At 41.0% G+C, this 25586-nt stretch overlaps 1 protein-coding gene across 1 annotated transcript; it reads right to left on the bottom strand.

The window, feature by feature from the left end:
• Positions 1-10462: 10462 nt before the first annotated feature.
• On the bottom strand, positions 10463-23777 carry LOC134601800 (uncharacterized). Its single transcript, XM_063446299.1, has 7 exons — positions 23474-23777; positions 17969-18101; positions 16207-17138; positions 15399-15472; positions 14151-14238; positions 12842-12912; positions 10463-10507 (listed from the first exon to the last, which is right to left on the bottom strand). Exons 1-7 carry the CDS (start codon positions 23643-23645, stop codon positions 10463-10465), a joined length of 1515 nt encoding a protein of 504 aa, XP_063302369.1. The 5' UTR covers positions 23646-23777.
• Between the last annotated feature and the right edge of the window lie 1809 nt (positions 23778-25586).

Genomic DNA, 25586 nt, shown 5'->3' on the forward strand with positions numbered 1-25586 from the left:
CATCAAATATTTAGCTATGAAACATAATTTAATATGAATAAAATATAAAACAAATGTGAGAAATTAAGAAATGTTATTTTTTTAGTTCTGCATGACAATTTAACTGTGAAAATACACATATTTGTATTCAGCGATGATTCACGTGTAAAGCAGTACCCCCTATGTACAGGTTGTATGGTGTTTTGGGAAGTTACAGGGTCAACCATAGTATGTGAAATTTTTCATTTTTTTCACATTGAAATTCACCAGATTGGTTATGTTGCCTTTGAGACCGTATGGTACCCCAGGAATGAGAATAACCCCCATGATGGCATACCATTTGCAATCGAAGACAATCCAAGGTATTGCAAATGGGGTATGTTCAGTCTTTTTTAGTAGCCACTTAGTCACAAACACTTGCCAAAGTTAGCATTAATATTTGTTTGTGTGTGAAAAATGCAAAAAACTAATTTGAACGCCAATTTTACCTATGTATGTAAATATATTTCCTGACCATTATTCATGGCAGCATTTACTCATGGGTTAGCTCCTCCCCTTACAGCAGAAAGGACAGGAAATAGAACTTTGAAACTGGTATAAATAGATCCTCCCCCTTCCCATCAGGTCTTTTTTCCTGTCCTTCACAGCAGTTTGGAAGGAGTCTGCTTATGCAGACCTAGATTTTTTCTTTTATGCTCACCAGGCAGTATTTTTGGAGCCATGAGGGTTCAGCCTCTAAGCCCTGAAGACCCAGCAAAACGCACTAAGATGAAGTGGCTAGCCTGGGTACCCCCTTTAGTGACCGGGGGTCGGACCCAACCTCTCCCTGAAAGGGCTGACAATGGTCCACTGCATGCCAGGGTTTAGCCTCTTATCCCTGAAGACCCAGCAACAGGCCAGCTTGGGTACCCCCCTGGGGATGGATATGATATACTGCCTACATGAAGCCAGGCCAGGGTTCAGCCTCTTACCCCTGAAGACCCTGCAAACAGCATACCGGTAAGAGTTGCCAGCCTGGGTTCCTCCTTCAGCAATCAGGAGTCTAACCTATCTCTCTCCCTGAGGGGATGACAGCGGTACACTGCATACATGACGCCCAACAGAGTTGTTACTACCAGGGTATACCTATTCCATTACATTAGGCTTCCTTCTAACAATTAGGTCACATTTAGGAGATTGTGTGGTGAGCATTTAGGTAAGTTTATACAAGGATGTTTGGTGCAAGAGTGCTGATAAAATAAGTATGCATTGGGCAAAGTAGTGCTGATAATGCAAAAAGAGTTCTGATAATGCAAGGAGGCATTGTGCAAGGAGTGCTTATAATGCAATGAGGCATTGTGAAAAAGAGTGCTAATAATGGATATCCTGGCTGTATAAAGTCTGCTGGAATTCCACAGCCTGAAGACAGAGAAATATCCAAAGTAAGAGAACTTTCTTGGGTGTCTGATTGAAGTACACACATGTATAAGACAGTTTTTAAAAACCTAACTCTAAGTCCACACAAACACTTGTTTCTATCAAGGTATGTGGCATTGATTGCTGTTCTCTGTGCATTATTGCAAATAAGCAGGCTTTTGCAGACAGTGGTATACTGCACAGGAGACCACCGGGCCTCAGTATCTATACATAAACTGGTGGTGGTACAGCATCGGTATGTTTCCACTATAATGTATGAATTGGTATAAAGTCTCAGTGTGTGTCCAGTATATGCTCTATGTATGAGTCACTATGAGGACACGGCCTCAGTATATATATCCACTATATACTCTATGTATGAGTCACTATGAGGACACCGCCTCAGTATATGTACCCACTATATGCTCTATGTATGAGTTACTATGAGGACACAGCCTCAGTATATGTATCCACTATATGCTCTAATGTATGAATTGGTATAAAGTCTCAGTGTGTGTCCAGTATATGCTCTATGTATGAGTCACTATGAGGACACCGCCTCAGTATATATATATCCACTATATGTTCTATGTATGGGTTACTATGAGGACACAGCCTCAGTATATGTACCCACTATATGCTCTTGGTATAAGTTATCATGATGACACTGCCTCAGTATGTATGTATGTATGTGTGTGTGTGTATATATATATATATATATATATATATATAGTAAAAATGAAAATCCAGCGCACTCACTTGTCTACTAAACAGTTATTATAGTGCTGAACAATTTTGTTAGTTTTATTAAAAACACATAATCTAGGCAAAAAATAATGGGGGTTTACATTATATATCATATAATGTAACTAAACCCCCATTATTTTTTGCCTAGATTAGTTGTTTTTAATAAAACTAACAAAATTGTTCAGCACTATAATAACTGTTTAGTAGACAAGTGAGTGCGCTGGATTTTCATTTTTACTGTACTTATTGGCCCCCAGCAGCACCCCATTTAAGCATGTTTAGGTGAGTGCAGCCAAACCCTTGTTTTCTCATATATGTATATATATATATATATATATATATATATATATATATATATATATATATATATATATATATATATATATATGTATGTATGTATCGACCATATGCACTATGTAATAGTTACTGTGAGGACATTGCCTCCGTGTAAGTATCCTCTATATGCTCTCTATAGGAGTTACTATGAGGACACAGCCTCAGTATATATATATATATATCCACTATATGCTCTATGTATGAGTTACTGTGAGGACACGGCTTCAATATAGGTACCCACTGTATGCTGTATGTATGCTATATGCTGTATGTATGCTATATGCTGTATGTATGCTATATGCTGTATATATGAGTTACAATGAGGACTCTGCCGTATATGTATCCACTATAGGCTCTATGTATGAGTTACAATAAAGACTCTGCCTCAGTATATGTATCCACTAGATGCTCTGTGTATGAGTCACTATGAGGACACAGCCTCAGTATATGTATCCACTATAGGCTCTATGTATGAGTTACAATGAGGACTCTGCCTCACTATATGTATCCACTAGATGCTCTGTTCTAGATGCTCTGGGTATGAGTTACTATGAGGATACTGCCTTAGTGTAAATATTACATTTTTTTATTTTAAACAGTGAGCAGCCACAGGCTTAGTATTAGTATTAGTAAATTTGTCTGAAAGACCAATTTAGGTCTTTCAGCCTTTTGGTAAATAACTCCCTAATACCGTGGGAATTAGGGAGTTATCTACTAAGTGGCTGCAATAGAAGTGCCGAAGTCCAGAAGTGCCGAAGTTCCGAAGTTGCCGAAATTCCGAAGTCTTGACGTGCAGAATTGCCGAAGTCCCGAATTTCGAAAATCCCGAATTTCGGAATGCCGAACCGAACAGAATATTTTCCCCATGCACATGCCTACTAATCACATTGTCACATATTTTATAGTTTTTGACTTACTATTCAGAAATTCTTTCTCCAGAGGCCTGGAATTAAAATAGAATAAGTAAATTTAAAACATTTTATATGAAAGACATTTTACAACATGGCAGGAGGCTTTATATTTTGCGTAACTTTCTTTCATAACTTATGCATCCAGCAGCCCAAGTCAATCATAAAACTTAAACCAATCAGAAACAAGTAACACATTCCATATAAAGCCCTGACAGCCATAGCTCTTCCTCTATCTTTGCTGCTCTAGCCAGACACAGTTTAGAGTATTTTGTTCTGAGTATATTTTATTGCATTTGTTGTTTTGTACTTGGATTTAGTTCACTGAATTACTATTTATACCAGTTTGCCCTCCTGCTCCCTCTCCTGTCTTACCCCATTTATTCCTATACCTAGTCTTCTCTACTTACTGATGGCCTGCACCTTAGCTCTGCTGGCCTTTCACGGACTCGCGCCGCTTTTCTGCTCATTTGAGCGGTTCTAGGGCTAACCTGGGGGGTACTGCGGGACCGGGGAAGCTTGGGGCGCACCATTAAGATCTCTGGTGGGCCGTGATATTGGACAAAGGGGAGGTCTCTTTCAAACTTGCAGACAAAGGGGAGGACGATATTTCCCAACACCCACGGTGTGCCTATTGTTGGGCCACTGCATGGTCAGAAAACACAGAGATTGTCGAAATGGGGACTGCCAGGCCATCGAACACTGTTTATACACTTCTAGTTACAAAAGCCTATGTAAATAAGATGGTGTGTTCGACTCCGTGCCGAACACCCTCGCTCATTTCTCCCCAGCAACATAGCACAACACTACAGAATTCAACACCACAGGGGTTACCCACCAGAAGGGAAGTGAAAAGAGGGTTTAAAAACCCTAGATAATTGTTCGACCCACTGGCTAGGATACTATATTTTGCGTACTTGGCAGTCTCACAGAGCACTCCAATGGAGGCCAATAACACGAGAACGAGCGCAACAATCTATACGCATTCTGGGCACTACAAACATGGCATAGGGGCCTAACACCGTAAGGCGGCCCTTTCTAAGTTGGACACCAAACTCGTAGAGTTGGGGAAAAGTAATGGGGTCTATTGGCTAATGGTCTCCTGTTCGGAGAGCGGTTCCTACCGATACAGAAGAAACATGTATATTCGTAGATATCTCCTGTTTCAACGCTCTCATGATGTAACCACGGGCAAAGATCTCCTTTTCTCAAATTGGGAAGCAATCTCTAAGGACGCTAGAATCCTCCAGACGGTTAGAGGATATGTCATAGAATTCCTCTATACTCCCGGGCAGAACGACCCAGTGTGGTAAACTTGCTCAGTGGGCTAATACTTCATCAGGATATCTGTTCAACCCATGGGGGTCTCATTTCCCATTTCCCATAACCGCCTCCCCTGTGGGTATCAGAGAACCACAAACCTTATAGATGAGGAGATTTACACCTTGCGCTGGGCAATTCGCTCCAGATGTCACTGGTTATCTCAGCAATATCTTTATGGTCAAAAGACTATCAACACGTCATCATCCTACGCCTACCCAATGTATTTGTGGTGAATCGTCACTTCATGATGGATAGTACTCATCTTCTGCGAGATCTCCTCCGCACCTAAGATGGGTTCACTCATTTGGATTGGAGGGACACATACCTGTCCATGCTAATCACACCAGGGGGTCATCCATTCCTTTGGTTTCATTGACGGGACTGGACATGCCAATCACATGTCTATCATTATGGGTTCAACCCATGGTAATCAAGAAACTCCTGAAGCCAGTCATGGCGCACCTTCCCCACAAGGGAATCCGTTGCCTTACCTATCTAGACGACATACTGGAATTCAATGGATTGTGTGAAAGGACTGGAATTCACAGGGAGATGCGTTACATACTCTGCAAGAACTCCATTCCCCTTCGGTTCCTGGCCAGAGTGATGTGACTCCTTCCCTCTTTAATACAGGTGACCTTCCCCAAGGACTCTACATTACTGGGCTATGCAATACCCGAAAGCCTATTACCTGGCGCTCCTAGGACCACTGGATGATGGTCTCACTGCAGGGGGGAAGCTCACTGCACATACTCCCACTGGAGGCTCATGGTCTGGGGAAGAGACGACTGATGGCGGGATCATCTGCGACCTGCAGCTAGCCAAGGACATGTCCGATTGTTGTATTCTCCTACACATGGGCAATATCTCAGCGGCTTGATACATATACAGCCTGGGCAGATCCCTGTCTCAGGCTCTAATGGTAATAACAAAGGACATTTACCATTTCTAACTTCCATGCAAGGTTAATCTCCGACCACAGTACCTTAAGGAGATCACCAACCTCATTGCGGACTGGTTTTCGTGCCAGAGATTGGCAACGGGACACCTCAGTGTCTAAAATGATGCGAATGGTCCGGCTTCCAGACCGCAATGCAAACAGAGGATGTATTTCTCCAAACTGGGCCAACGCAAGGGGCACATGCGTGCCACTTTTCTCGATGTTGGCGAGAGTCCTTGATCATGTTCGCATCACAGAGACCTAGGTCACCTCGCCACTATGGCAGAATGAAAGGTGGTTCCCGGACCTATTGACTCCATCTCTGGACCATCCACTGCTCCTTCCATTGTATTCCCTTCTACTGACAAACCCACAAGATACCATTGGAGATTTTGGCGGCTCACATTCTGCTTCATGGAATGCCGGTTAGTCAGGACCTTCGTTATGTCATGAGGTATCATACTATCCAGAACCAGTATCGAAATACTTATGGGACGTAGATGTAGTTCTCTGTTCCCTGTGGGTTTGGCCAGTTGATTTGGATTTTCACTTAAACAACTCTCGGAGAAGCTCATACTACTTTCACGTTATGTGGCGGTGTCTACACCTTCTTCGGCCTTTACAATCGAGCCAGCCTCTTTTTTTGTATTCCAAACATTTCATACCAGTTATGACCACCACATTAGCTGGGAGAGTACGTTGGATAGTGGTCGTGGAGACTGGTTTTAGCGGTCATTCAGGGGCATTGATGCATTTCGCATTCATGGCGCATGTTTCCTTTGCCGATATCCTTCGGAGACTTTCAGGGTATTTTACTTCATCATTCTCTACACGCATCTTGTGTTCCTTCCACAGCATTAAAAATGCTAAATATGAAGCCTCCTGTCATGTTGTAAAATTGTAGATTATGCTAACGTAGCGTACCTATAATAATAATGACAGGAGGCAAGTATTTTCCCTCCCTTGGTTCCCTCCCTTTTGACAGCTGTTTTACTTTAGTCTGGTTTATTATTATTATTATATTATTTATAGAGCGCCGTCAAATTCCGCAGCGCTTTACAATGGGTGGACGAACAGACATGTAGTTGTAACCAGACAAGTTGGACACACAGGAACAGAGGGGTTGAGGGCCCTGCTCAATGAGCTTACATGCTAGAGGGAGTGGGGTAAAATGACACAAAAGGTAAGGATAGTATTAGACTAGTGACAGTTGCAGAATAGGAATCAGTTGGGAGCTATTAAGAGTTTAATTGATACGCTTTTATGAAGAAGTGGGTTTTTAATGATTTTTTGAAGGAGTGGAGACTGGGTGAGCATCTAACGGAGGAGGGAAGCGAGTTCCACAGGAACGGTGCAGCACTCGAGAAGTCTTGAAGGCGAGCATCAGAGGTGGGAGTACGGACAGAAGATAGACGTAAGTCTTCAGCAGATCGTAAGGGCCTAGATGGGACATACTTGTGTATAAGGGAGGATAGATAGGTGGGAGCAGCATTATGTAGACATTTGAAAGCAAGAACCATCTTGTTTCTTCTTGTTATTAGTTTTATCCAGTTAGTGCTATTCATACTGATGGTGTGATTCTAGATACGCTGACTTGTCTTGTGGTAGTACAGGATTGTTGAGTTGTCCACTATGGACTATTGCCATATAGTACATCTGATATACAATATACCAATTTGATATGTTGAATTATAATATCCTAATATTGAATTAGATATTGATCATCTATGTTATGTGGACATCCATTTATTACCATTACCTTTCACTTGTTTCTGTTCTTTTCAGTGTGGCCTTTATCTACGGTCTCGAGATTGGATATACTGGAAGTGTCCGTTCTTCAACTCTACCGTTATCAAGTTTCTTCAAAGTTATTGTTATATTGCCTGACTTTGTACTAGACTGTCAATTCACATCAAAGAAAGGGAAGAGCTATGCCTACGTTTTATGATTGACTTGTGCTGCTAGAGGCATAAGTAAAGAAAGTTATGCAAAATACTCACCTCCTGTCATTATTAAAATTAAGATTATAGGTACACGTTAGCATAATCTACAGTTGTATTATATAGAAAAATTATAAGAGGTTGAATTTTCTCTCCAGTGTTAATTATGAAACAATTTGAAGTTGCTCTTTACACTTCTTACAAGTACCCCGGGAGGTGACATCCCCATGTTGTGTTTGATAGCCCAGGGGTGAATCTAACATTAGTAATCTGTAACATTAGATATCTTTTGGCTGCGTTGGAATTTCAATTTTATCTTCATGAATACGCATAGAGTGACCAGAAGTGACAAAACTGCTTTAGGCACTATAGTTTCTATCTGCAAGTTTATCGTACCTTTTTTTTTTTTTAAATCTTTATTTTATTTGTGTTTAGAGGGAACATAGATGCCTACCTTGCCACAACAGCAGGCGTAGGCTAGCGTATAAACATATCATAACATAGGCAGTGCAAGAAATGACATCGCATACTTTGCATGAAAGATACCATAATGTGGTATAAGTCGATAAGTACAGTGAAAGTAACTATACACAAATTTTTGTTTTTTAGTGGGCTAGAGCTTTATAACGAGTTATCTCTAGTATGACTGGGGGAATGCCAGACTAGAAATGGCATTGCCAATGTTGTGGGGATGCGTTAGTTAGTATTCTTGGGGCCTATAGGGTGATTGTCCTCCCACCTGGTGTTGGTGTAGTTGGGTCCTGTTTAGCTATTCTATGTGTTAGGTCGCCCCCCCATTTGCTCGGTAGATTGGAGTGATGGAGGTGCGTTGTCCTGCCATCTTGGCCTAGTGGACCCTCGATGTCCTATGGTGGTAGGGTCTCTCACATCCCCTAGTAGGCTAGGTCGATTGGGGTGCCTCTCTGCCTGGCTAGAAGTTCAACTTCTATACATGGTGTCTATGTGGTCTTAGGGACCTAAGGTTAACATGTGTCTATGTGTCGGGTTCTCGGGATGATATGGAGCGCTCCATGATGTGCCGTGCTCCTTTACCCTGGAGCACTCGGGGGGGGGGGGTTGTATAGGCGTATCGCAGAGCTGCCGCCTTGTGGCTAAGGCCTGTTAGAGAGAGTGGTAATGGTGAAATGTATGCAGGCTTCAAAACAGAATTAAAACATGAACTTAAGTTATAACTTGAATGCTATTTTAGTGGAAGAAGTTCAGGTAAGTCTCTTATCCCTTCCCGGCTCAGGCGTGGGTTTGGTCGTGGCCGCTCTTGCGGGTGCGTGTCCTTGGGAGGTGATGCATTGCTGTGGGATGCGCAGTGCCGTCAGCAGGGCCGAAATTTCGGCCGGGTCTGTGGCCTTGTATGGTTTGTCCTCTTTAGTGACCCATATTGATCGCGGTGTCGCCCATCTGTAGGGCAGTTTCTCGTTTTGTATGATTTTCGTGAGGGGTTGCATGGATTTCCTCCACATCAAGGTGGCTCTGCTTAAATCTTGGAAGAGAGAGAGTTGGCAGTGCTCAAATTCGTAGGGTGTCTGTCCCTTCAGAGCTTGTAGGATTCCCATCTTGTCTGTGATGGATTGACATCGCAGAATGACATCTCGGGGCGCTGTTGCTGGGGCCTGGGGGGATTTGGTGATCCTGTATACCCCATCGAAGTTAAAGTATTTGGCTTGTTTTGACGGTAGTAGGGAGGCCACCAACCTCCGGATAAAGTGTGGTAGTTCATCTAGTGGGATAGTTTCCAGGACCCCCCTTATCTTTATATTCTTCCTGCGCCCCCTATCGTCTAAGATATTCACTTGCCTGTTTGTTTCTGTCTGTGAGGCCTGTAATTGTTGTACCCGTTCGCCCAGCTCCTTCAGACCTTGCTTAAGGTCGAGCACCTCCTCTTCTGTTGCTTGGGTGCGTGCGGTGACGGCCTGTACCTCTGTGGTAAGCACCGCCAGGTCTGCTTCCCACATTCTCCGGAGGTTGTGCTGGAGGTTGGTGAGCATATCTTTTATCTCCTGTTTGGTTGCAGGAGCTGCATCATGTGTGTGTGAGGCACTCCCTGAGACTGGTGCTGGGTTCTGAGGAGAGGCCCCTCCGCCCGACCATGAGGGTGATGAGTCCCTCGAGCAGGAGATTTCCCGCTGGGTTGGGGCCGGGGTTGGAGGCTGCAGCATGAGGCCGATGTCTCGCTGTGTCTTGGAATCGGTTGCCGGCTGCTTTTGGGATTTCCTCCCCATGTCTCCCTCAGTCGGTGTAGTTGGTAGGAGAGTGGACAGGCTGAAGTCACTCCACGTCGGGTAACCCCCTTGGTACGCGAGGGCCTGGTCTCTCACGCGGTAGGCCTTTGGGCCGCGGCTGCTGGTTTTTTTGCCCGGTGAAATGAAAAAAGGCATCGGCCGCTGCAGTGTATCCTTCTGCAAATGGAGCTGCCCCCGGTTTCTGTTTCGATGGTATGATGCCGCCGTTATTCGCCGATTAAGAAGGTAGATCGCCGGAGCGGTGTGCAAGTGCGACCGCTCCGTTGCGCTGCTAGGCTCCGCCCCTTATCGTACCTTTTTATCAAATTTTGGGACATGCTTCACAATGTTTTAGCTTTGAATGAGACAGTTGGCTCGCTCTGCAGGCTTAAAAAAGCAGGGTAAATATTGTATTTGTTTTTTCTTCTCTCTTATGTTTTCCACACTCACTCCAGGGGGGAAACTGATCTAACCAATCGGTGTCCTGTCTGATCTAAATCCAAGCATTTCATACACAATCAGGTGTAAGGTAAAGACGTATTTGAAGGTAAATTGGCAAATTAAACATTGTATGTAACTAATGTACCTTTACACAGCTAGTAAATTATAAATAACAAACATTGTTATTAACATTGTTAATAACAAATGTGTAGCAACTCACAATTTACTGCGACTTGAAGAATATCTGCTGTAATAGGACTCCTATGATAAAGAAACAATATAAAAAATATGCAGTAATTAAAAGCAGGGAGTTCCTTTCATGAATTCATACCAAAGAAAATGTGAGGGGCAGACTTTTATAATAATCCCAAACCTACTTAAGGTAGCATACATTAAATCAAGTCATTTTCTCCAGGAAATGTTATATACTATCACTAGGGACTCTATTAATCGAATGGAATAGCTAACTCTTTCAACATGTTTCTTACATTTTTATAAACAATTAATAATATGATCCTAACAGCTACACCAGATTTTTGGGGGAATTCATCCCCCATCCCACTTTTTGATTCCTACGCCAATAGGTTAAATTTGTTGCAATTTGTCATTTAAAATAAATAAAAAGCTTAATGAATTACATTACACCCGATCAATGAGTAGTTCTACCATGGGCGGATTATGAAAAAAATTTGTTGTGGGCCAAAAAAGTGGCCCAGTGAGAAGGGGCGGGGCCAGAGAGGGGGCTGTTTTGTCATAACTAGTGACAAGCACAACACCTCTCAAATGAAAAATGTTTGTTCAATAAATAGTAATAAATGCACAAGACCAGGAACTACTATTTAGGTAAAATAAACAATATACAGGGAGTGCAGAATTATTAGGCAAATGAGTATTTTGACCACATCATCCTCTTTATGCATGTTGTCTTACTCCAAGCTGTATAGGCTCGAAAGCCTACTACCAATTAAGCATATTAGGTGATGTGCATCTCTGTAATGAGAAGGGGTGTGGTCTAATGACATCAACACCCTATATCAGGTGTGCATAATTATTAGGCAACTTCCTTTCCTTTGGCAAAATGGGTCAAAAGAAGGACTTGACAGGCTCAGAAAAGTCAAAAATAGTGAGATATCTTGCAGAGGGATGCAGCACTCTTAAAATTGCAAAGCTTCTGAAGCGTGATCATCGAACAATCAAGCGTTTCATTCAAAATAGTCAACAGGGTCGCAAGAAGCGTGTGGAGAAACCAAGGCGCAAAATAACTGCCCATGAACTGAGAAAAGTCAAGCGTGCAGCTGCCAAGATGCCACTTGCCACCAGTTTGGCCATATTTCAGAGCTGCAACATCACTGGAGTGCCCAAAAGCACAAGGTGTGCAATACTCAGAGACATGGCCAAGGTAAGAAAGGCTGAAAGACGACCACCACTGAACAAGACACACAAGCTGAAACGTCAAGACTGGGTCAAGAAATATCTCAAGACTGATTTTTCTAAGGTTTTATGGACTGATGAAATGAGAGTGAGTCTTGATGGGCCAGATGGATGGATTGGTAAAGGGCAGAGAGCTCCAGTCCGACTCAGACACCAGCAAGGTGGAGGTGGAGTACTGGTTTGGGCTGGTATCATCAAAGATGAGCTTGTGGTGCCTTTTCGGGTTGAGGATGGAGTCAAGCTCAACTCCCAGTCCTACTGCCAGTTTCTGGAAGACACCTTCTTCAAGCAGTGGTACAGGAAGAAGTCTGCATCCTTCAAGAAAAACATGATTTTCATGCGGGACAATGCTCCATCACACACGTCCAAGTACTCCACAGCGTGGCTGGCAAGAAAGGGTATAAAAGAAGAAAATCTAATGACATGGCCTCCTTGTTCACCTGATCTGAACCCCATTGAGAACCTGTGGTCCATCATCAAATGTGAGATTTACAAGGAGGGAAAACAGTACACCTCTCTGAACAGTGTCTGGGAGGCTGTGGTTGCTGCTGCACGCAATGTTGATGGTGAACAGATCAAAACACTGACAGAATCCATGGATGGCAGGCTTTTGAGTGTCCTTGCAAAGAAAGATGGCTATATTGGTCACTGATTTGTTTTTGTTATGTTTTTGAATGTCAGAAATGTATATTTGTGAATGTTGAGATGTTATATTGGTTTCACTGGTAAAAATAAATAATTGAAATGGGTATATATTTGTTTTTTGTTAAGTTGCCTAATAATTATGCACAGTAATAGTCACCTGCACACACAGATATCCCCCTAAAATAGCTATAACTAAAAACAAACTAAAAACTACTTCCAAAAATATTCAGCTTTGATATTAATGAGTTTTTTGGGTTCATTGAGAACATGGTTGTTGTTCAATAATAAAATTAATCCTCAAAAATACAACTTGCCTAATAATTCTGCACTCCCTGTACTCTAAGGAATCAATCAATCAATCAAAAGTCTGATCAGTTTCTTTACTCATAATAAAAAAATAGCTGGATGCTGTTTGCCATGTAAAAAACTCTGCATTGTTTTTTTTAATATGTCTGCATTATTCCGGTCCATGTTAAACAGAGAATAATAAATAATGTTTAGACATGAATTGACACAAACCTTTAATAAAGCTGCCCTTGAGTCCGACTGCTGTAATTCTTCATAAGATGTTGCTGTTTCATCAGATTGCCCTGCTCATGATATAGTAAGAAACACAAGACAATTGTAAGATAGCATTTTGGATGTAGACAGCAGAAGTGTAGCAGAGACACAGTAAATTAAATGTACACAGTATCTGTACTAAATCCATAGGTAGATATTTTATTATTTGCCGGTAAAGATTTGGAATATGTAGTGATAGGGTTCATGCTTTTACTGCTTGTGAATAATTTAATTAAGAACATTAAAGGAACACTATAGCACTAGGAATACAAATATGTATTCACAACGCTATAGAGCGACTAGGGCCCTGTTCTGTGGCGAATAAATGGTTAATTAACCATTTATTTACTTACCTTAATCGAGTGCAGTCAGTGGCGTACACTCAATACATGGGGCCCCGGTGCGAAACTGATCCGTGGGCCCCCCCTCCCGACATATACATACAGACACAGACATACATAGAGGCACACACACATACACACAGACACATACATAGGCACACACGCATACATACAGACACATACATACAGACACACACACATACACACAGACAGATACATACAGACAGATACATACAGACAGACACACACATACACCCCCCTGACAGACACATACATACATACATAACACACACACACACACACACACAGATAGACACTTACATACAGACACATACAGACAGACACACACACACCCCCAACAGACATACACACAGACACATACAGACACACATAGACACATACAGGCTTCGTCTCTATGCATGTCTGTATGTATGTGTCTGTATATGTATGTGTGTCTCTGTATGTATGTGTCTGTATGATACAGGCAGATACATACAGAGACACACACAGACACATACATACAGACACACACACACACACACACACACATACAGACATACACACAGACACATACAAAATGTTTAAGTCACCCTCCTCTTTCCTACCTTTTGCAGGAGGGTGACTTCCCTGGGGTCCAGTGTGGGCTCAGCCTCAGCATTGCTATGAAATACTATACAGATAATAAGGACAATGATTGGTTGCGGGAAAGGAATCAAATCAGCAGCTCAGCTCTAACTAATATGTTATTGGTTGGACTATACTGCTTACCTTCAGATGAGGAAAATTATTTTTTTTTTAAGCAAAACTCTATCAAAACTTATCAAATGCACTTAATTTATGTTGGTGCCCAGCATGTTACTTTATGTCAAAAATATAGACAAGAGAACTATTAATCATATAGAAGTATAGGACATATTACAACTCACATTGATTTGTTGAAGCAGAGTGATAGCTTGATCTAAGATCATCCAATTTTTCATTGCTCTTTACACTCTGTGCATCTCCAAGACATTCCTAAAATATATTAAGTAAAAAAAAAAAGTGATATAGGGCAGTGAACAGGAAAATATTTGTAATACCCCCCCCCCCCCCCCCAACACACCCACATGCACACCACCACTTTTTGTCTGTTCTATCCAAAGCTTTCACCCAACAAAGAAATAAAATTGGACTCTGGCCTTTGCATCCCCTCCTTCCAATGTCCTTCCATACACTGTATTTGAACCCGTATGACTCAAAAGTACAGTGCTGTAGAATGGGAAGGATTTTGAGCAAGCTGCTAAAGCATTCTGTGCGGCCTGATACAACAGTCCGGCAACTATGTTTACTGTACATGGGCACAATACCCAGAGTGGATATAATAACATACAGTCTGATGGCATTTTGGGAATTGGCATTACCAAACATGCATGCAGTGTCTTAACAAACTATCCATAAAAGCAGGATGTTTGCCCATTCATTTTTGTTTTATCTCATCTATGGTATTAATGAAAATACATTTACTTATGTTATATCAGGAACTGTCTCTTAAATATTGCACTGTATGGGATACTCTTTAACCTCTAATATTGATTAACCCTCAATATGTCTGAAAGGATAAATGAGATTAATAGTGTGCAAATTTGCACCATTTTAATTTTTAGACATCCTTGAACAGTTAACTGTATACAAAAATACTGCTTTTACTTACATTTAAGCTAAGGATTCCATGTCTCAGATAAACATAAATGGGTGTGATGATATAACACAAATTGTACTACGAGATTGTCCACCTTTGAATGGTGCTTTAAACATCTACATCTAAACATTAAACATCTACTGTTTGTATGCCAACTCCCAATCTCTAGTATCACCATGCTTTATAAACTGCCCATTCTTTCTAAACACATATAGTCTAATTAGCCACCCTGTCCCCTTCACAGTCTCAATTCTGTTATCAATGGGTCCTGTTATACAAAGTAATGATTAAAAAGTATAGGTGCAATGCTTGTTAATTTAGTGGGGAACTACTTATATATTTACTGGAATGTACTTTTTGAGAATCTGTTGTCCTTGGCCAATTGGAGTTGGCCAATATTACATACTGTAACATTTGGGTGAACATGTGATAGATGTACAGAGAGCAGAAAAGGGTATAGACAGCCTAAGTTCAAAGTAATAAAATAAAAGTTTACCTCCTCTTCTGTAAAATTTGTCTCAAATGACATCTGCTTTTCTTCGTCTGTGTGGTCTGCTCTTCCTAAATCACCTATAGAAAAAAAAAAAAATCATGACAAAAATTTCACATAACAGTAAAATCTGTACATTTTACAATAGATACATGACAGCATTTGATATTTTTTACACTTACTTATCCAAAATCTAGAAGCTACCTAAATGAATATTTGTAATATCACCATAAAGACCCATTGTTAAACATTAATGGGCCTTTCAATTCCTGAAAAAATTGCGAGAGAACTAGGTGTAATTAAAGAAGGTATAGAAAGTGGAGAAATTAGCTGTATCAGATTATATTCCATCACCCACAATCTGGACAAACTTTGATTGTTTAATATGGGCAATCCATCTATGGCATGTGTACATTAGTTTTAACATAATGCAACGATCAAAAGAGAGTGAGAACTGAGAAAAAGAGAGAAACTGGCAACTTGTAACATGCCTTGTTTCCACTGGTCCTCCTCAAAATAGAAGACTTCCAATTTCTTCTGCGATTTTGTTTTAACATTCACAATGTAAATTCCTGACAGGGACATAGTTTAGGATTGTGGTCTCAACCTAGAACCATGGTCTTTTTATCCAAATACATAGATCACATCCTAAAATTCCTGGCCACATGTGCGACTATATCCTTTATCCTTCAAATAGAGACTATGTTACATATTGTCAAAAGCACTGCATAACCAACTACTCTTCAGTCTAAAACAAACGACAGGGAGATATTTCATCGCATTCAAATCCACTACTATTAATAATGTTTTTTACCTGTGTTTTTAGATTTCTTCAAAAGTTTCTCAACGACTCCTTCAAATCTTTTGTCCTTAGCCAAAGGGTTTGCTTTGTCTGCAAGTCTCTCCATTGAATCTCTATGTATTTCTTGCATGCTATCGGCATCGCAAGTAGAATTCCCAGTAAGTGACTCATGGTGGCCTTGTGACTTAAGTTTGGTAGTGCCATCTGTCCCATCTGCAAGTGGCTTTAGAGGGGGTTTATTGTCTTTACAGCTGTTTTCATAAATATCAATACTGAGGCCTATGTCATCGATAAACCCACAATTAACATATCCACCTTTTTTGTCTGTGTCTGCAATATCTAGACACAGACTGTTGCCGGGTTCCATGTAGGAAGAAGCATTCTGAGCAGACTTTGTAAGATTCACTTCTGATATGTTCCTATTTTTTGCAAGATACTGTAATGAGGTATGTGCTGTTATCGCTCCTTTTCTGTACTGTAGTGTCCTTCGTTTCTGACTGTTAAAAAAAGCATTCTTATCGTTACAAAGTGTACCATGTTGAAACTCCAGAGGTGACACGACTCTTTGAAATAAAGCACTGTGTTGAGGAGATGTGTCAGACATGATGACTTTCTTTTGTGACTTTGTCACACGGGAATTGTGACATTTTTCAAGACTAGGATGTGAAAGAGAGCGCCTCCAAATGTGGTCACTTCTTATTCCTTTCCTAATGGTTGATTGTCCAAGTCCCTCATCAGAGGTTTGTTTTGAACTACTTAAATCCATACTCTGACTCCTGCTGGACTCTAGTGCTTTCTGAGCTGTTAAGGTATTTAGGGCATCGAATGTAAGACCAGAAAGATCTTGCAAGTGTCCAATTTGATTATCCAAACAGCGCAATGACTGTTTAATTAAGCTCACATGACAGCCAACATCTTTCATCTTAGCACTCATATGCTCAACCCTACGAAAACAAAAATATAATAATCAGGCTTTTTCTTCAGTATTTTCCATTATGAAACAATCGTAACATTTAAATGATTTAACAGTTATATTGTTTAACTCTAAGATGAATTTAAAAGTATAGGCTTCACATCCTCGTTGCAATATGTTAAAAGGATAGTATAGGCACCCAGACCACATTATATCTCCTATAATGTAAAATATTGCCATAATGTAGGAACTGTAATGTTTTGAATGCAGTATTAAACACAGTTTTAGTGGATGTCTCAATGACAGCCACTAGGGGTGCTTCTACTGTGAGACTGAATCAGACTCAGTTCTCAATCAAATTGGCTTCCTTATAGAAAAGCATTGGATTGGCTTAAAATTCAATGAGGATGAATGATGAAATTCAAACAATTTGTTCTAAATTAGTCAATTTAGACATTTTATTAGAAAAATAATTATAAATTAAACAGACTGTGCAATAAAGTGTAAACATTAGATGTCTCTTTACAGGAAGTGTTTAGGAGGACTGTGCAAGTCACATGCAGGGAGGTGTGTCTAGGGCTGTATGAACAAAGTATTTAACTCCTAAGTGGCAGAGAATTGAGCAATAATACTGCAGGGGCATGGTCTATACACCAAAACACTTTTGGTGTATAGTGTCCCTTTAAATTAGAAATTTACTTTGAATTCCTGACAATTCTCACTTTATTTAATAACGATGCTGGAGAAAAACCCAGAGAGAGAGAAGTAATTGATACTAGTTCTAAAGTGGTCATTGTCCAGCTACATTAGTTGCATGCTGCATTGTGTTAACAGTTTTCCTCCTAGCATGAATAAAAATACCTTTCTGTTGTCACTCGGATCCTTTCCTCACTGTTTGAGTTGTCAAAGTGCTTTTTGTCAGTGAAATACATTCCCACACAGCGCTCTTCAAAGTCATAAAGTGATTTTTGTTCCTCTTTAGTTAGAAAAAGTTCTGTAGACAAACAGACGTAAATCAGATCTAGAATGGACAATTACCAGCTACCATGGATTACGGCTTTAAGGATGATTTGGCCAGCTAAGGGTCCACACTAGCTGAGACTCTTTATAGGGGGATGTTCTATAGTCATTGTAAGAGTCACAGCCCTCACCAGCTGCTGTGCCAGATGTTCTGTGTCACAGATTATGAGAATCATTAATGCCAATAAGGAATTTAATTTAAATAACGACAAGTCACAGTAACATTTCTAAATATTTATCAATTAGTATGCCTACCTTTTTCATTTATACACAATTTACCAAACATTCAATGTTTTCTGTTACACTTGATTTAAATATTTCAAAATCTCCATAAAAGCATTTATTTAGGACCTTAACCCCTTATGGATGGAGGCAATTGTCCAAGTTCTAGAATTTGAGCTGTAATTCTGTTTAATCTAGCTTTCATATTAGCTGCACATACACTTATTATATATTACTGGTATTATTTATAAAGTGCCAACAAATTCCACAGCACTATACAATAAATGGACTAACAGACAAGTATTTGTAACAAGATGAGTTGGATGCACAGGAAGAGAGGGTGTTCATGGGCCTGCTCAAATTAACTTACATTCTAGAGGGAGTGTCACGGCACAGCTCGAGCCCTGCAGACAGCAAGGCGTGGCCGCCCCTTTAAGAGACCTGACTGGGTTTGAACTCACACATTTCCAGCATCCCAGTCAGGTTCTCTGCTGTCCACCAGGGGGCTTCAGTATCTGTCTGCATTATTCTGCTTCCTGACCCCTTGCCTGGATTAAGCAGTGCTGACCCACTTGCAGCCCTTTCCAATTAGGGTCAGCTGCATCTAATTAGCAGGCTGTAAGAGCCAGCCCTGCCTGAAACCTAGCATCTGGTCATTTTGCCTGTTTGGTGTTTCCTGCCAGCTCTCTGCTTCGCTACTGACTGATTTCCTGGACTCTGACCTCTGCCTGCTTTGCTGACTACGTTACTCCGCTGCCAGCCCGGACTTCTGCTTATTGTCTGACCCTGCCTTTGGATTTCCCCATAATCTGTACTGCGCTTTTGGTTTTTGCCTCCTTCCTGTGCCATCTCCTGCAACTGGGCTCCAACTCCTGGTAAACTGTTACATAAGTCCCCAGGTGACTGTTACAGGGAGTGGGGTGAAGTGGCACAAGAGGTAAGGATAGGATGTATTTTGTGCATGGGAAACATTTAGATTTTTTGGATGACACAGTTGCAGGAGATGAAGAAGTTGGGTTACCAAGGAGCGGGAGGGAAAGCTATTAACAGTTTAATTGATATGCTTCATTAAAGAAGTGAGTTTTAATGGTCTCTTGAAGGACTGTGCACTCAAAGGACACATGTAATGTAGAAAAAAGTTATGCACTTTGCGGTAAAGAAGGCACAAGCCTCTTACACCTTAAATTGTAGTGAATTAGGGATAACAACACACAATTTCCAGGATTTGGGAATTGTTATAGACAACTGTAACGAGTATATACCCCTACACGCAGGATCCAGCCAAACAGAAGACAGCACAGAGGAGATATACGTCTACCGGACCTTAGAGTGGCCGGACTCGACGTAATAGGAGAAGACAGAGTCAGGAACGATCCGAGGTCAAGGGCATAAAGAGACAGCGTAAACGAAAACTAGCCGGGGTCTGGTACACAGGAATCAGCAAGCCGGCAAACAGTACAGACAAGGATAAAGCGAAAACGAAGTCAGAATACAAAGCCAAGGTCAAATACGGAGAAACACAACTGAACACAACAAGCACTAAAGGGAACTGTAGCAGAAACCACGATAGGGCAAGGAACTAAGGGAAAAGGGTGAGTATAAGTAGCCTTCAAACTAATGTGATTGGCTCCTGTCACTTCCACACCCCCAACAGGTAAGTGTATGGGGTGATTGGCATGACAGGAGCCAATGGGAGCCTTTTTGCAATTTAGGCTCCCACTGTCTCTTTAAGAGCGCGCCCGAGACTCGCGGCGCGCTCTTAGCTGCAGGCGGGACACGTGACCGCATCTCGCGGTCACTGCCCGTCTTCCTGTTAGGAGAGTCGGATGAGCCGCGCGCGGCTCGTGCAGCCGCAGGACCGCGCGCGGCTTGAAGAGAGGACCGCGGCCGGCCCCCGGATAAGGTAAGTACCGCTACAACAACGAACTAGGCAACATGCGCATGTACAAACAGGATGAGAATATAATTTTGCCTCTTTATAGATCACTGGTAAAACCACATCTTAAATATGCTGAGCAATTTTGGGCACTTGTTCTACAGAAGGATATTATGGCACTAGAAAGAGAGCAGTGGCGGGCTACAAAATTAATAAAAGGAATGGAACATTTTAGTTATGAAGAAAGCTTAACAAATTGAAATCTCTTTAGTTTAGAAAAATGGCACCTCAGAGGGGATATGATAGCATTATACAAATATATTCGGGGCCAATACAAACCATTGTCTGGAAATCTATTCATAATTATATTCATATATAGAACATGACATCACACATTTAGACTGGAAATAAGGAGATTTTGTTTAACCCCTTAAGGACACATGACGTGTGTGACACGTCATGATTCCCTTTTATTCCAGAAGTTTGGTCCTTAAGGGGTTAAGGCAAAGGAAAGTTTTTTTTACAGTAAGAACAATAGGGATGTGGAATTCTCTGGCTGAAGAAGTGGTTTTAGCAGAGCCTATACAGATGTTTATACAGCAATTGGATAAATACTTGCAAAAACCTAATATTCAGGGCTAAACATTTTATTTAGTCAGGTATGAGCTACGATATTCTGGGGTCAAGAAGGAATTTATCCCAAGTTTGTTGCAAAATTGGAAGCGCTTAGAACTGGGTTTTTTGCCTTCTTTGGATTAACAATCTCCTTCTACAATTCCACACTCTCCTCTCAACTAGACATCATGGCACCTCCTACACTTAAACGCAGCAAGCGCCCCCAACTACAACCTTGGCACACCAAGCTGACTCAATACCTCCAAAAATGTTCCAGAACTGCTGAGCGCTGCTGGAGAAAGTCTCACTCCACCTCTGACTTTCTCCACTACAAATTTATGCTGCGCTCTTACAGCTTGGCTCTTTCCTCTGCAAAAGTAAATTACCTTGATACCCTCATAACCACACTCTCCTGCAAACCCAAACGACTATTCCAAACTTTTAACTCTCATCTTTGTCCTATTGCTCCTCCTCCTCCTACCGACTTAACCACCACAAACTTTGCAACTCACTTCACTGACAAGATCTCTACAATCAGGGAAGAGATCTCTCATCTCTCTCCTTCCCCCTACAATACTTCCCCCAACCTCACTCCTCCTGCTGTTCTATGCTCATTCACAAGCGCTACAGCGGAAGAGGTTTCTGATCTGCTCTGGTCCTCCCGCCCCACCACCTGCTCCCTTGATCCTATTCACTCGCATCTCATCCATACTCTGTCTCCTTCTCTTGCTTTGCCTCTCATCAGAATGCTCAATCTCTCACTCTCCTCTCGTATATTTCCTTTACCTTTCAAACATGCAACTGTATCCCCGATTCTAAAAAAGCCTTGACCCCCAACTCCCCATCCAACTACTGCCCTATCTCGCTATTGCCTTTGGCATCCAAGATCCTTGAAAGACTTGGGTATGTGAGATTGACAGACTTATAATTACATGTTTGTTAGTCCACCCATTGTTAAGTGCTATGGAATTTGTTGGTGCTATATAAATATAATAATAACAGCAAAAAAAGAAGGAAGGCTGAATGGACGCATTTCTCTTTTCAGCAATGTAACTATGTACATGAGACTGCTTGAGAGTCTAACAAAGCAGGGAAAGGAGTTCCATAGAAATGGTACAGCCCTAGATAAGTCATGAAGGACCGTGTCAGATGCGAGTATGTGAACAGTGAATAGACACAGATCATCGGCAGAGCATAGGTGACTGGACAGAACATACTTGTGTATTAGTGAGGATAGGTAGGAAGGTTGGAGTAATGCTATGTAGAGATTTGTAAACAAGCACCAGAATTTAAAATTTAGAAATAAATCTTACAGGAAATCAGTGTAAGGACTGACAAAGGGCGGAGGCATGGTAGGTGCAGACGAACAGAAAGATGAGCCTCACCACCGCATTCATTATAGACTGTAATGAAGGCAGCTGGGAACACATAAGACCATTGAGAAGTGGATTGCAGTAGATGATAGCAGCATGGGGCAGCTGCAAGCTATGTTCTTGAGATGGAAATGGCAGAATTTGGCAAGTGACTAGACAAGAAGAGTGAAGGAGAGTGTGGAGTCAAAGAGAACACCTAGACAGCAAGCCATAAGGTAGAGCTGAGTAGTCCCATTGACTTGGAGGGTGACAGACACGGGAGTAGAAACACTTCACGGAGAAAAGACAAGAAGCTCTGTTTTGGACAAGTTAAGTTTAAGAAAATGAGCAGCCATCCAGTTAGAAACGGGAGAGGGGCAGTCAGGGACACAAGTCAAGAGGCATGGCGAGAGATCAGGAGAGGACAGATAGATTTGCATGTCATCCACATATAAGTAATATTAGAAGCCAAAAGAGCTGAGATTACCAAAGGAGGCAGTATAGATCAACAGTAGGGGACCAAGGACAGAACCCTTGGGAACACCGACAGAGAGGGGTTGCGGATGTAAGTAAGAGCCAAAGAAAGAAACACTGAAAGAGCTCTGGGAGAGGTAAGAGGAGAGCCAGGAAAGAGTCAAGTCTCATACACTGAGATTACAGAGGATGAAAGGAAGTTGATGAGTAACAGTGTTGAAAGCAGCAGAAAGGTCAAGGAGGATTACAAGAGATTAGCGACCACTGGATTTGGAAGCAATTAAATCATTGGATAATTTGATCAGGGTAGTTTTGACAGAGTGACAAGCATTAAATCCAGGCTGAAGTAGATTGAGCAAAGATTTGGATTCAAGGAAGTTGGTGAATCCGGCTCTAGTGGAGAGAAAATGGTAGTAGCAAGACTGGTTGGTAGTAGGATGGGGAGTTTAGTCAAAGTTAGGCTTTTTTAGAATCGGATGGATGTTTGCATGCTTGAAGAGTGAAGGAGATATGCCAGAAGAAAGGGAGAGATTAAATATTTTAGTGAGGGCCAGAGCAAGAAAAGGAGACAGAGCTCAAGTGAGAAGTGAGGAAATAGAATAAAGGGAACAAGTCGTGGTGCTGGAGGACTGAAGTAGTTGGTCACTCCTCCCCCTCTTTTCTAGTGGAGTCCATCTGCACGTAAGTAAGTAGCATCTCTCTTGTTATATTTATATTTAAAGCAGCTCTGCCCTAGCCATTCCACCAAAGATGTGCATGGCATCACCGTCCCACCCCATCCAATGTTTGGAGGTATGTAATCCTTACTGGTTACATGAGGCTTGGATCTTCTTTTCTGTGCAAATAACCAGCTGGTGAAGGAGGTCATGTAGCTAATTAAACTTAGTGGTGGAGGAAATATAGGTTTGTTTTGATAAAGCATGACAAAATGATATCTCTGGAACTTCCAAAGCATGTCCGACATCTCTTTCCCTTGCATATAGACATTACTAAAGCAAGAAACAAGAACAAAATGTGTTGTTAATGCATTTATGGGTCACCTATAGCTTTGTATACAGTGGGTTAGCATAGGCAGACCTACAACATCATTTATACAGATGAGACAGCAGTGACAGATATCAAAGGCAAATCTATAAATATGATAGCAAAGGTGACCTTTACAACTCAATACATTTATTTATCCCCTATAGTTAACAAGTATGTGTTTGCGAGACCTGAAAAATTAAACTAAATGTCACAATCCACACTGCTCTGTTCTGGAATTCAGTGCTTTCATCTTGGCTCACTGTCAACCAATGCTATAAGCTCCGTCCTTTTCTACCAACAGTGAACATTGTACATGGAGGTACTGCTTCTACTCCTTGAATGCAATGTGTGTCATGACAGGCCAACTGCCAGCAATAAATAAGGATGGGGGGGAGCATGACTGTTACCCGGAGACGTTGGTATGGAGACAAGAAGGATACAATTTTGGGGATGCACTTGGACTGGGGACACTGGGCATTTTCATAAAATTATCAGTAGCATAATGGCATGTTTCTGTCTGGCATACAATAAGGAGCTCTTCAAACATTTTGTTTACAATAAGCTAGCTGTGGGGAAACCAATTTGACTGACTTTTCTCCCTGGTATTAGGTATTGTGGAGGATACTCCCCTGTCCTATTTACTTTGGAAGAAAATTTGAACAAGCTTCATGCTCCTGCTCCACTATCCCATAAACAAATACACATAATGCAATATCCACATGGAGCATAATAGATTAAAAATGCGCCTGTCATTACTGTACTTGATGGTCCATAACTTTCACATTGGGATATTATCTAAAAGCCTGTGAAGGTGCCATTTTTCTTTTTCATTAACGTTACGATATCTGTCTTCCAAGCTTGTTGAGACAAGACTGACATGTAAACCGCAAGTTTGACCCAGTTTTAAGACAATAAAGTTTTCTGATTTGGATTGTGATCGATTTGTCAAAAGTCAGAAGAGGTTACTTAAGTTACCGACATTTGATTGTAAAGCATTCTAAAGTCTTTAAACATATCTAATTTAATGCGTTAACATTTGCATATAAAAAAAATACAAACAAAAATACATTGCAAACAAATGGTTATGATTTCAAAATGCTCTCCTTCAATTTTTTCACATTTTAATTCAAAAGATGTATTAATGAATACTATTATAATATTACTATTTATTACGTCTTTGTATATGTACTTACTTAAACAAGGCAATAAGAAGATTAACCATAAGGATGTACTGCATAAACAAGTAAACACCCTGAAGAAAAGGCACCAGCCATGTTCCAGGGCCACAGAGCTCAGAAACGACAGACTCGTTGGCGCACACTTTGAAAAGGAGAAACAGAAATTCATGTAGTGTAAACAAACAACTGTTAACGTTCAATGAATGCTGTATTGCATTTAACCCCTTAAGAACACAGCTTCAGAAGCTTGTCTTTCACTTTATGACACAAGCATTTTTTTGCATTTTTTGCTGTTTGCGTTCAACTGCAATTTGCATTTTACTAATTTATTGCACCAACGCATATTATATACAGTTTTTTAAAGGACAGAAAGGGCTTTAATTTGATGTAACATATATTTACATAAATGCTTATTTATTATTAAAAAAATACAGAAAAATGCAAAAAAAATTAAAAATCTTGATTTTTTTTTACAGTTTTTGCATTAATAATGTGTGCACAATTAGTGCAGGTTACGGAAAGTAATTAAAAATACATTCATTTAGTTGTTCTGATTTACAGAATATATAATGTGTCTGGGATTTTAAGTTTTTTTTGGTAGTTACAGGTCACAAAGCACAAGGAGTAAAATAAACTCTTAATGTGGAGCGATTCTAGAATTTGGTATGTTTGTCTTGTAAGCTTAATTGCCATAAAAGAAAACAAAATTGCCACAC

This window comes from Pelobates fuscus, chromosome 3 (genome assembly GCF_036172605.1).
Source record: "Pelobates fuscus isolate aPelFus1 chromosome 3, aPelFus1.pri, whole genome shotgun sequence".
In the NCBI taxonomy this organism is placed as follows: Eukaryota; Metazoa; Chordata; class Amphibia; order Anura; family Pelobatidae; genus Pelobates; species Pelobates fuscus.